General features: G+C 34.3%; 2 protein-coding genes across 3 annotated transcripts; both read left to right on the top strand.

Annotated features, from left to right (window-relative positions):
* The first annotated feature begins 352 nt into the window (after positions 1-352).
* Positions 353-8,425, top strand: LOC126368434 (phosphatidylinositol 3-kinase regulatory subunit gamma). Of its 2 annotated transcripts, none has more exons than XM_050012434.1 (4): positions 353-893; positions 2,844-3,542; positions 3,633-3,929; positions 4,026-8,425. In XM_050012434.1, the coding sequence occupies exons 1-4, from the start codon at positions 814-816 to the stop codon at positions 4,246-4,248; spliced, it is 1,299 nt and encodes a 432-aa protein (XP_049868391.1). In that variant the 5' UTR covers positions 353-813; the 3' UTR covers positions 4,249-8,425. The 2 variants fall into 2 exon arrangements, with proteins under 2 accessions (XP_049868391.1, XP_049868390.1); XM_050012433.1 differs by having other exon boundaries at positions 4,005-8,425.
* Positions 8,426-10,218: 1,793 nt separating this feature from the next.
* On the top strand, positions 10,219-12,401 carry LOC126368500 (serine/arginine-rich splicing factor 7-like). Its single transcript, XM_050012523.1, has 4 exons — positions 10,219-10,447; positions 10,553-10,734; positions 10,816-11,006; positions 12,009-12,401. Exons 2-4 carry the CDS (start codon positions 10,558-10,560, stop codon positions 12,160-12,162), a joined length of 522 nt encoding a protein of 173 aa, XP_049868480.1. The 5' UTR covers positions 10,219-10,447; positions 10,553-10,557; the 3' UTR covers positions 12,163-12,401.
* The last annotated feature ends 256 nt before the right edge of the window (positions 12,402-12,657 follow it).

The raw sequence follows: 12,657 nt of genomic DNA, 5'->3' as shown, positions 1-12,657 counted from the left end.
AAGGCAGAGGAGAGAGAAAACTGTCCATTTATTATGAATTTTCGTTAAAATTATTTATCTTTTTTAACAAATTTAAGTTTGACCGCTTAAAAAAAAGATGTGTTGTTGTCGCTCTCGTGTGCATATCATGGCAACGAGGTGATTAATTTGCGTAAAAGAAATCACCTCGCGACGCCTCGCGATTATGTTGCTCGGGGGGTGCGCGCATACCCTAAATACCTATTTATTTGCTTTGCTATTTATAGACTAGACCAAAAATTTATCATTCATTCAGGAACATTCCTTTGTCTATGGTTCTGAAACTGAAGTGAAATGAACGGTATTGAATGAATGAAATGCACAAGCAAAAAAAATTAATGGCGGACGAACAGCAGTGATAGGGAGCTATGTTTTAGCGATTTTTTAGGAATCTGTTTTCTTATTCATTAAAAATGTTATTATTTCAAGTTTAAATCAACCTCTACTCGGATTTAAGTGGTGTATATTTTGAAACTATGAATACTTCGTGCCAGTGCCATAGTAACAACCATCAAACTTGCCCGTTTATTTCCTTTGTGATCTAGATACCTCTTTTCCTAAATGTTGGTGAATAATTTCTGTATCTTAACTCGTGATGTGTGGCATAGTTTAATTACAAAGAACTGGCTATAGTTCTGTCTTATTGTCGGCATTATTTTACTAACGTCCTAAGTGTAACCTCAATAAAGCGGAAGTGGCCGTGCCGAAGACTCCGGTTTTATTCCATATCTGCCCAATATCCTTCGCTGAGTCTGATCATATCTTGTATCGCATGTGCTAGTGTATAATGAAATAATGGTTGAGATAGGAGTTCCTCAGCAAGCAGCTGATGAAAGTTTGGAAAACGCTGAATGGTACTGGGGCGATATCACTCGGTAAGTCACCTCACCTACTATTCCTTCCGCACCGCATTGCTCGAACTCAATACTTGTAGATTTTTTTATTATATCAGTTTTCTTGTATTTTGTTTAACTTTATTCATGAATTGCTTGTAAATCCTTATTGCACTATGTAACATATCACAGTAATGACTTTATTACATACAAGATAATTACTACTTCTGATTAATTTATGTACCTATTGTACTTTTAGAGCAATATCTACAATATCTAGTATCAAAATACCTTTAATAATTGGTGTTTATTTTATTCTTGTTGCCTACAACTTGTTAAGAAAGAAAGGTATAAAGAAAGGTATTTTATGGTTAAAATACCTTTCTTTAAATTCTAAAATCATGCAATCCCATTTGCTTTATTACTTGAATTATAGGTACCTACTAATAAGATTTGTTGGGAGCCTTTGGGCCAAGTCATTGTCAGGGAGAGGAATTAGTTGTACTAATTTCTTTGTTTAGTAAATTACCTGTGTCCCATTTTCTAAACAACTAATAATTACAGTAATGTATATATATATATATTACCATATCGCTTTTGAGGTAGACAGAGACAAGTCATCATGAGATAACCTGCACCCACTTCTGATACCCTACCTAACTTATGTTGACTTACATAAGTGCAGGTATAATTATGTATAGTACATTAAATCTATTATCCCATAATAAGCTTTTGTAAAAAAAGGAATCTGCTGACCGGCTGCACTAACAGTACCTAGGACATTTGTCATATCATCATTGTTGCTTTGTGGCCATCAGTCATCAAACCAAAGTCATTATAAACTCAATTATGATTTTTATTACACAAAAGGCAGCCTTATTGCTTAAGTAGAAATCTCTTCCAGGCAACCTTATTAGGTATAATTTTAACAAAAGTATAATGTTTAAAGTATTCTTCATTTTATGAATATTTACATTCTGTGTAGGTAATCAGGAAGGAAAAATAATCCTTTTTATTGTTGCATTCTATGTGTACACTCATATTTTTCATGGTGAATTGTGGACTTCAACTTTGGCTTATGATATTGTGACCTCTGACATGTTATCAATGTCACTAAAATCCTGATTGTTTAAGGATTTTTACTTTAATAGCTACCTATATTGTTGGATTGGAGGGGAGGCCTGTGCCCAGCAGTGGGACGTATATAGGCAGTTTATGTATGTATGTTATGTTAAGTAGTTAATTTTTTTACAATCTGATTGCATCATGATTCATGTGACTGCATGCTAATAAATGAGTAATTTTATTACATTCTAATGTTGCAATACATTTATTCATAATTTTATTTTTATTCCTAAATATAACAAATGTGTTTTAGTTTATACTTAACATACCCATACCTATCACCTCATTCCAATTCATTTAATATAAACATATTTTGTTAATACCTACTACCATAAACACAGAAGTTTTAATTTTAAATCATGTAAATATTACTTTCTTCCAATTATTAGTTAGGCAAAATTTTGTAATCTATTCTACATACATTTCAATAAGTAGGTATTTCTTTAATTAATGAGGGACTTTGCAGGCTATGTTGCCCAAAACAGACTTACAGATGGTGCTGTCCAGATTTAACATGATAATTACGTATTTTCTCATTACTCGGGTACATACTTATTCAAAAATATAATGCAATGGCAGAAGCATATATTTAGTTTCCTACCAATAGTGGCTTGGCCTACATGATTATGTGATATTCGCTTCAGCTTGCCAACTATGAATGCACACAACACTGACTATAACAATACATTTACCTCCCTTTCCTTCTAAACAAAAAATATACTCTAATGTCTAATGCCTGTATCATACATAAGTTAAAATTAAAATCAATACTTCATCATTATAATAAAATCTTTCACAATATGAGCAAATTTTTTAAATGATGTTCAAATCGAAATTCGTTATCACCTTATTATTCTTCTTTTACAGAGATGAGGCTAATGAGAAACTACGGGACACATGCGATGGCACATTTCTAGTCCGCAATGCATCAAACAAAGATAGTGGTTACACCCTTACAGTGAGGAAAGGAGGTACAAACAAGCTGATTAAAATATACAATCAAGATAACCGATATGGATTCTGTGAGCCCTTTGAGTTCAAGTCTGTTGTGGAACTTGTCCGGTTCTACACAGAGTACTCCCTGGCACATTGTAATAGCAGTTTGGACATCAAACTTATGTATCCCTTATCGAGACTCCAAGAAAATGATGGTGGTGAAAACATAAATGATGAGAACCTTGAAACCCGATACAAAGAGATACATAAGGAATTTGTTCTTAAAACTAGGGATTATGATGAGCGTTCAGATAAATACATGAGGCTAAGAGAAGAAGTGAAGTTTAAAAGACAGGCACTTGATGCTTTCAAAGAAACAGTGAAGGTTTGTGAGGATCATCTCAAATTACAGGAGAAGATGCAATCTGAAGCTCAACCACATGAGAAAACTGATATTGTGGAAAATAATAGACAGTTAATATCAAAAGTGAATAGCTTGAAACAGGCCAGGGCACAACTACATAATATTTTGAGGGAGACAGTGGAGTCGAATCTATCTTTAGAAAGAGAAATTACCAAGCTCAAATCTGAAATTATCAATCTATACAAGATAAAAGATAGATACAAAGTGTAAGTTATTTATTGAATAGTTTGTTTCCATATAATAATCATAACCCACTGTTATTTGAATGGATGTTAACATACAATTTTATTTTCCAGATGGTTACAGAGGCGAGGAAAGACTGATGAGTATCTGCAGGCCTTAGAGGATGATAACATTCACAAACTAGAAGAACAATACGCTCATCGGGAATCTATCAGTTGGTGGGTTGAAAACTGCACGCGCGACATGGCGGAAAGACTTCTAGATGGGAAACCAACAGGCACTTTCTTGATACGACCTAATTCTACAGGTCATTTAGCACTATCCATATGTTGTAACAACATGGTGTATCACTGCATAATATTCAAGACTGAAAGGGGATATGGATTTGCTGAACCCTACAATGTTTACAAGTATGTACCTCTTTCCACATACATGCATGCTTATAAATGTGTCCACCTTGTGTGTCTTGTTATTTATTTTCTTAGGTATTTCTACTTTAATTTCAGAACTTTGAACGAGCTTGTATTGCATTATGCCGTAAACTCTTTAGAAGAACATAATGAGCAACTGAGAACTCATCTGAAGTACCCAATCAATGCACATTTGGTGAAGAAACCGGAGAAGAAACAGGACTTACACCCGCATGAGACTCCAGCTCTGACGCCGCAAACTTTAGAAACACCACAACAGGCCCTGTATCAGAGAAAGCCTCGTAAGCAGCGGCAGTAACTCCATGAGAGCAGGTGACAAGTGCAGAATGTTTTCTAGTCTTCTATTTATCCAATAGATTGACTAGTTCACTGATGACTTTTTGTATGGTTCAAATCACAGTAAACCTATTGTGCTGCTGACAATGTACATTGCAAATAGAGTTCAAAACTGTACAATTTCGTCAAATGAGCTTGTAGCATGTTTGATCTTATGATTGTAACTGACCTCGACACTGTCTACTTTTAGACTGTCCAATTTTTCTCAAAAATCTAGGTATGAACTAAATGCTTTATGTGTGAAAAAGATGATGTGTGTATGGCATGAAGTTGGATGTGTAACAATAAATACTTGCTATGTAAGTGTTTACTGTCATCATTAATGTGATACTGTAATATATTATTTCTGATGTTAAAATCTGAAGTCGTTTTCCTGGAGTAGAGATGATGTCCAATGTGACAACGAAAGTAGAATTTAAAATGCGTCCATTTTTTATTGGCGAGGGCAGATACCGTGGTTGGTCGTACTTCGGGAACAGGTTTGAAAATGTGTGTTAGTGTCTCGAGAACGAGAAGTAATTCGTAGTTTTGGTACCTATATGCATGCTAAAGTGTTGGTTTAGTAAGTTTCAGGTATATTTAACCTGGCCTGAATTTGAACAAGATGTCTTTAAATCGAGGTTTGAAATTCGTCGACTTCAATTCGTTACGGTATACCTAAGTTTTATGGATATGCTACGTAGATTTCTTGTGTAAAATATTCCAGAATCGTGAGTATTTGAAACTTATATAACGTACGATTTTGTAAGAATTCGTACAACACTGAGTTCTACATAAATTACCTATTGAATTGAGGATGGAACAAATAATTCAGTATTTTTCATTATTGCTATAGATTTTGATTGTGTTACCAACCGTAAAAACAGTACTTAGAACAGAGCAATATAATTTAAAATATTATTTGTCAAGTTTACTATGTTTCAAATACTACAATAGTTTTGTAATTTCTCGTATCATGACAGGCTTCATAACACTGTACAATAATGTACATGAAATGTACCTATCAACAAAGAAAACTTACTTATTTTTTCTATTTTCCTTGGCATGGAATATTTTCCATGGGCTTTCGCGGTTGTATGATTAACTATGAAGAATCGCGGTGTTTAAAACAAATATACCACAACACTACTACTCGAGCACCATGCAATAAAACTCAGAAAATACACGTAAAGATTTTGTTCTTACTAATTTCTTGAAAATAAAATCCCAATAATTTACCTAATATGTCCAAAAAACATAATATGTGTGTACTAAAGCCCTTTTTGACTAATGTCGCAGTATGGAGCGGAGTATTGGTGTTGATTTGAAAATTGATTCAAGTTCAGACTCTTAACGGACTTCCATTCCATAACGACATCGTAATGAGTCCGCATTCATTGTTATCACCAGATTCGTTATTGCAACCAATCATATCCCGTGAAACTTCTTTACCTTCCTGTTTTATTGGTTGATAAACATACTACCAAATAATAAATTAATTAAATATTTATTCTTACCAATTACTACATGGAAATAGATAACTGCAAGTACCTAATAGGCTACTTGACAACCTAGTCAAATGAAATACTTTTTACGAAATGTGAAAACGAGAGTTTTCTTTGGAATTTATATGGAAATACTGTCCTATGACTCATAATTCAATTATTTGCAATAAAAATGGTACAGTTTGCAGTTGGTCAGCATTTAAAATTTGGACTACTTTTGGAGATTCTTTAAATTTAAATATGACAAATCAATAAAAGCGGTCAAACGTCGTACTCATTGTTACTTAATTAATAAATAAAATTCGAAAATAAGTCGAAAAGTAAAATGAGATTGATTTTTGATCGTCTTAGACTGGCTTCTATTTCTAAATTAGTGTTTTATAATTTACCTTTGACCCAGTCAAATACCCTATTAGTGAACTGCAACTATATTGGACAATTACAAGGAAAGTTAGGTTCTACCTAAAGGTGGCGAGTGGATGATATCGGAACAAAAATGAATGCAGACTTAATACATTATTAAGTTGGTTTAAGGATATAAATTAAACTATGTGATAGTAATTATTAAAATTCGTGTTTGAGTTAACATTGTAATTATTTCTTTGTTATAACTTTGTCTATCGTGTTCTTGTTTTAAAATTTTGTTGTTTACTTAGAAACATTCAGGAGAAAGTATTATGGCGACACCTGAATCTATTTTGCTATACACACCACACTAAAACATAGTTTCGGTGCACATTTTGAATGTTAAGAAAGTATTAACATTATTTTTTTATCCATGCTTGTGTTTGTGGTGTTTACAGCAAAAAGTTAAGGAGTTTTGGTATATTTAAAACAAAAGGCACCTTATAATAACACGTGCTAAAACAAAGTATGTCATAAAGTGCTACCTAATAAAAAAAAAAAGAAAAGCAATGGATGTTTAGTGTTCACTAGAGGTAACTGCTTTGTACTAGTTATGACGATTCGTACTTCCAATATTTGAATTACGCTTCGAAGTATAATTTTTGGACTTTTACAATTCTACTTTTAGAAGGTGGTAAAAGTCTTGTGTTGCCATTTGTAATTTTTTTCGATTTGAAAAGTAATCTTGCCAATATTGTTTTACATTATTTTCCACATCCATTACAGCATCTAAAATGTAAACATATATCAAGAATCTTAGAGTATATTATGTGATCAATAAACTAAAAAATCTTTGAAAAACATGCACATTTTTTTTCTTAAGGTCTTGTCAATTAATTATATATTTTAGTTGCTATCTGGATGTATGTCTTGTGAAGAAATGGTTATGATAACGTAAAGATAGGCTAGGTAGGACTAACAAATTACCTGTGAATGAATTGAAATAATATATATGACAACATTTTTCAGTGCCTCGTGCAAGTGTGATGGTGACCAACAATTGGTTACTGGTAGGCTAAGATAACATCATATGATATATTATGAGAAGGTAAACGCACTGGTGAATTTTAATTTTAATATCTATAATATCAGCCTTATATAGACTCGAAAGAAACATTTCTCCAGTGCTTTTGTGTGATATAAATATACCGAGGTATGGCCTTTCATAACTTCCTTTGGCCTATTGCTATCATAAAGGTTCTAATTTAAGATTTTATTGTCTTATATTACCTTTTACAAAAACGAATATGATTATTTTGTTCTCTTTAAAATGCATATATTTCATAATGTCTATGAAAAAAAAAAAATGTTTTTCTATATTTGAAGATTACTGAAAAAAAGCTCTGACGTCATAATGAGTTGCGCATCTGGCGTAGTTTCTTATTTCATCACCCTGTAATGTAGTAGAGTGCAGTCCTACAAGGACACAAGATGCAATAACAATTTAGTGCACTATACCATATTATATTATTTTACAACTTCAGAGTTCGACTGTTGCTTTAAACGTTAAAAATAAATAATATATACCTACTTACCTAAATTGGATTTTTTAAATGTAAGAATATTGCTTTAAAGATTTAATATTTCATATTTGTATATTATTTATAAGTTTAAAGATTATAGATGTGTATAAGTGAGATTATTGGAGTTATTTTTGTATGTAATAATTGGTATTACTAGAATGCAAATGTTTTCTCAGGATGGTTGCGATTAAGTTGTATGAGGAGCAAATATTTATTGATCTCATGGGTTTAAACTGTAAGATTCCACAGATACAAAGTCTGTTTATATGTAAAAATATCATTAATTAGGTGGTTTCATAATATACACAAGTTCATGTTTGATATATACTTTCGTATAAATTCCGGTAATTTATATTGTTCCTGTAGTGTATTGATATTGCTATCCTTGTCTCGGGCGCATACGTCATCTGAATACAGAGCAAGACAAACAGTCAGTCAATGCAGGACGGTCTGCCTGTACAGAGTGATGGTGTATTGGCGAGCCAAATCATGGCAGTATACAAAAGGTGTACTCTACAGTTCCCAAATACCTAAACATTGTATGAATTTATCCAATTTGATGGACATTGAATGACAATCAACAAGACATGAACTTGTGTTATGATAAAGGCCAAAATTGAGTGCATAAACAAATATAGTTTTACAAACTTCTTACAGTCGCCATTTTATAAAACATTGTAATAGTAGTATGTTTTAATAAGTGTTATTAAACAAACTATCAAATAAACCATTGTGAATTTATTTTAAAATATTTCTTACAACAGTAACATCACTATTCTGATTATTAGTAATAGCAAGCCTCAAGGTAAGCTTTAAGGTACCTAGTAAATCTATAATCCAGGTCTTGTCATTTTGTTCTTAAAAAACGGGTCCAAGGAACAAAACCGTGTGAGAAAATACAAAAAATGTACATAAATCCTATTTAACGTAGCATGATTAGAGTGACACATATCTCTTTCTCACTAGGCGACGGAGTATATCTCTGTCTTGCTGTCATTAGAATCATACTGCGTTAAATAAATATTAAAGAATATCCTCTCTCCAAGTTAATAGAGACTGTCGTGGGGATTTTAACGAGTCATTGATCTTTCAGTAATAGCTCGAATTTCTTGCACCTGAAGGACATTACTCAGAGAGATACGGGTCACCGGCAGACGACGCTGTCAAACTAAGTTTGGGTCTGTTCTGTAATGTTCCCAAAGTGAGAATATACCTATTGTAAATTCTCTAAAAGGACTCTGGCTACTCTTCTTTCTTAAGTTGTTCTTTGTTGTACTCTGATACACATACATTTAATATAAAATGTCTGTATCTGATACTGATGCTAATTCCAGAACACACACTCTAATATAGTTAGTTATACCTGACAATTTCTTATCCGCCGAAAATTTATGGAAAACAAATTTAAACAACCCTCTAAAAAATTTTACATTGGCCAATAACCCGATAGAATTAAGTTCACAGTACACGTGAAACGGGTTGTATATCAACGAGATGCCTATGTGATTTGCCCGGGTTATTCATTCATTCACTCACTCATTTTAAAATTAACAGTTGCCAATTATCCGTCCCTTTTTTTCCGGCGGGTAAAAAAATTACAGGTAAAAGCAAAGTCCCTTGGGTAAAACTTAAAATAAAATTAGGACGTGTCTTTAGGAACCAAGGCCACTATCTGCCTAAAGGCTAGATAATAAAACTCTTTTTACATAACTTTTGCGACTTCCGCCAGTCCTCGCTAAAATCTGCTTCAAATCGCGAGAAGTTTCAAAGCTTTGTAGGTATTACTCCTATTATTACATTCATTGAGGATTATACTTCTATTATTATTGGATGTCTGTTATGGTAAAATATAATAAAACAATATCGGTGCTCGAGTCATTTGGCCTTACGGACATGTGTACTTTACTGTGACTGGAAACAGCAGAACTTGATTTTTCTCGTGTTCGAGCTCCAGTTTCCATTCAGATGACTAGGAATATAGAATTTCCAGGTGTGTGGCGGGAGTAGCACAGTCACTGACATATTGTATACGTATGCTATCCTAGTATTAAATGTCTGTGCCTGTACCCTCATTTGCTCAGAACAGAAAATAAAGCCTATATCTCTTTTAACGTATTATGATTATAATGACAGTAGGACAGAGATATAGTACATCGTATAGCACGAAAGAAACAAACTAAATGATCCTTTCGCACTAACGATGTAGAGCTTAGTATGACGAGACGAGAGATATATCAGTCTTTACGTTAAAAGCCAGATAAATAAAAGGGGTATAATAATAATGTTTATTGAAAAACTCAGTTACAGTTATCGTTGAAACCCTATATAATCCCAAGTTTTTTTTATTTTGATCCACGGATCTCACTCTCACACTACAAATAAAATGTATGAAAGTGCCTTCAATTCAAACAAATTCAAATCATATAAAAATGAGAGAGCAAATAAAAATATGGAAAGTTAGTATATGAAAATGGCAACACTTATCCGATCCGAACCGGCATGCGCGCGGCGCGGTCGATCTGCAGTTCGGCGGCCGGTTGCCCGATTTTTATTCTTGTCAACGTCAACCCCACTACCCCACTTCTATCGTTCTTGTCGTTGTTTCGGCGTGCCTGTCTGACCGCCATTTTGTTTATATGGTTGTGTGGAAAGTGAGATATTCTCTGAATTGAGCAGTATTCAGCCGTTTTTCGTGGTGATATGATATAACCAACTGCAGTTTGTCATCGCAGTGATTTTCAACTGCAAGGTAAGCGTCAATGCTTTGAATTTACAGTTATTTGATGCTTATCAGCATTGGGGTCTATGCGGCGAATTCTATGACGCAGTTAATCCATCGTGCTATTTTTTTTAGGAACTATGTCTCGTTACGGTGATTGCAAAGTATATGTCGGTGATTTGGGGAATAACGCCAGTAAACCCGAACTTGAAGATGCATTCTCTTATTATGGGCCTCTAAGAAATGTTTGGGTAGCAAGAAATCCTCCCGGCTTTGCCTTCGTAGAGTTTGAAGATCCTCGTGATGCGGAAGACGCGGTAAGTGTCCAAAACAATATTTCTTTTTTTACTTATTTAATTTTAAGTAGGTACCCAGGTCTAAAATAATGTATTTTCCAGATTCGCGGTTTGGACGGTCGGACCATTTGCGGACGCCGAGCCCGTGTAGAAATGTCCAACGGTGGACGAGGTTATGGCCGAGGGCCACCTCCACGCTCTCGTTTGCCGCCTCGCCCTTATGATGACCGCTGCTATGATTGTGGAGACAGAGGACATTATGCTCGGGACTGCACTCGTCGGCGCCGTCGAAGGTAATTAGAAACTTAACCTAATAATAAAATTAATCACCAGTGGAGTTTGTCATGGATGTACATTTATGGCATGGAATCTTTATTAGAAGATAAAATGTATGTATTGTATAACAACCCAAGAATGAAGAAGTAAGTACTAAAGATTCAATAATGACTTGATTTCATCAATTGTGATTAAGAAGTTTTTGTATGGTAATATTATCAACATTAACTAAACAACAGTAAAGATTCCATTCCTTTATTTTGGACCCACGTAAACCAATGATAACTATGTTATAGGTTATCATTGGCCTGTGCGCCGAGAACGAACTCTTCAGTGTCTGCACTTCTTATTGTCTGCGCTACGTAGCTTTCACTTCGCGGCGTGTACTGCGCTAATGTTGGCCGCATCTAACTTCGCTCTGCGAACTACGTAGCTACGTGCACACTTCACTAGTCGAGAACTACATTGAGAGTATAGTTCGTTCTGCGCGTCGCGACGCACGTCTAATGTAATCACTGCGTGCACTCAGTGAGTTACACATTATTATCCCATATTTGTGTTCAGAGCAGACCAGCTTTGTATTACTAAACTTCGTTTTTCAGTTTTTAAAAGGTAGTATTCTTAGGTTAAATAAAAATATCATGGGCATGTTTACAATCAGAACAGAAGTATTGGGAGAACATGAAGACTATACAGAAGGACCATTATCAGCAACTATTCTATTTTATTATGTATAATGGTAAATCAATTGTAGATCAGGAGTATTCAAGAGTCAATGGTAATACTAGTTATTGTTAACTCCTGAATACTTTATTTATCTTATGTTACTTCTAACAATAAAGTTACTGGATTTTTTGTTTATTTAAAAATGTATAGTTCATTAGTAGCATATGTTAAAAATTGATCCTTTGATCTAGACTGAACTCGGCTTCATAAAAAACAGAAGCTGCTCCGGTTGAGATCTTTGGTTTTACATCTATTGAGGCGTGATATTAATTGAACAACTTAAAATGTTTTAGCCGTTCGAGGTCGCGTCGCCGCACACGCTCCCGCTCACCGCGCTCCGGCTCCCGGTCCCGAAGCCGCAGCCGCTCCCGCTCCCGTTCCAAGGGTCGCTCGATGTCCCGATCCAGGTCACGGTCTCCATCCAAAGAGTCTAAAAAGTCCAACTAGACACAACTATACAAGACACGGAAATAAAATTTATTCCATTAATTTAGATTCTTATTGTATGCATAGAGCTTTCATTTGATTCATGTTGAGTGTCTGCTTTACATTCTGTTCTATTGCATACTGCATACATTTTTAAGAACAACAATTTCATCATTCCTTTGTAATAATTGCTTGTGTAAAGGTACATTTTATATTACTTTCACATAATCAATACAATAAAGTGACTTGGTTTATTATAATGGTGTTTTATTGTGTGGGTTAGAAGTGCGGGCACGTGCGGGTGTATGTTGAAAATGAGTTTTGTGGTTTTTCCAAATCAATATAGGTAGGTACCACTCAAAAATGTAATTAAATCAAAATGCGACGATTTGTAAGGGCGCTTTCACTCTGTGATTACTAATCATTACCGCAGGTACCGTGTCGTTTATGAAAAGTTGCAAAGAAAACCGATAAAATTCCGACTTACCTACTGCCTATCATCCATTTTATCGTCGA

The sequence above is a fragment of the Pectinophora gossypiella genome, chromosome 7 (assembly GCF_024362695.1).
Source record: "Pectinophora gossypiella chromosome 7, ilPecGoss1.1, whole genome shotgun sequence".
Lineage (NCBI taxonomy): Eukaryota > Metazoa > Arthropoda > Insecta > Lepidoptera > Gelechiidae > Pectinophora > Pectinophora gossypiella.
This window is presented reverse-complemented; position numbering and strand designations above follow the sequence as displayed.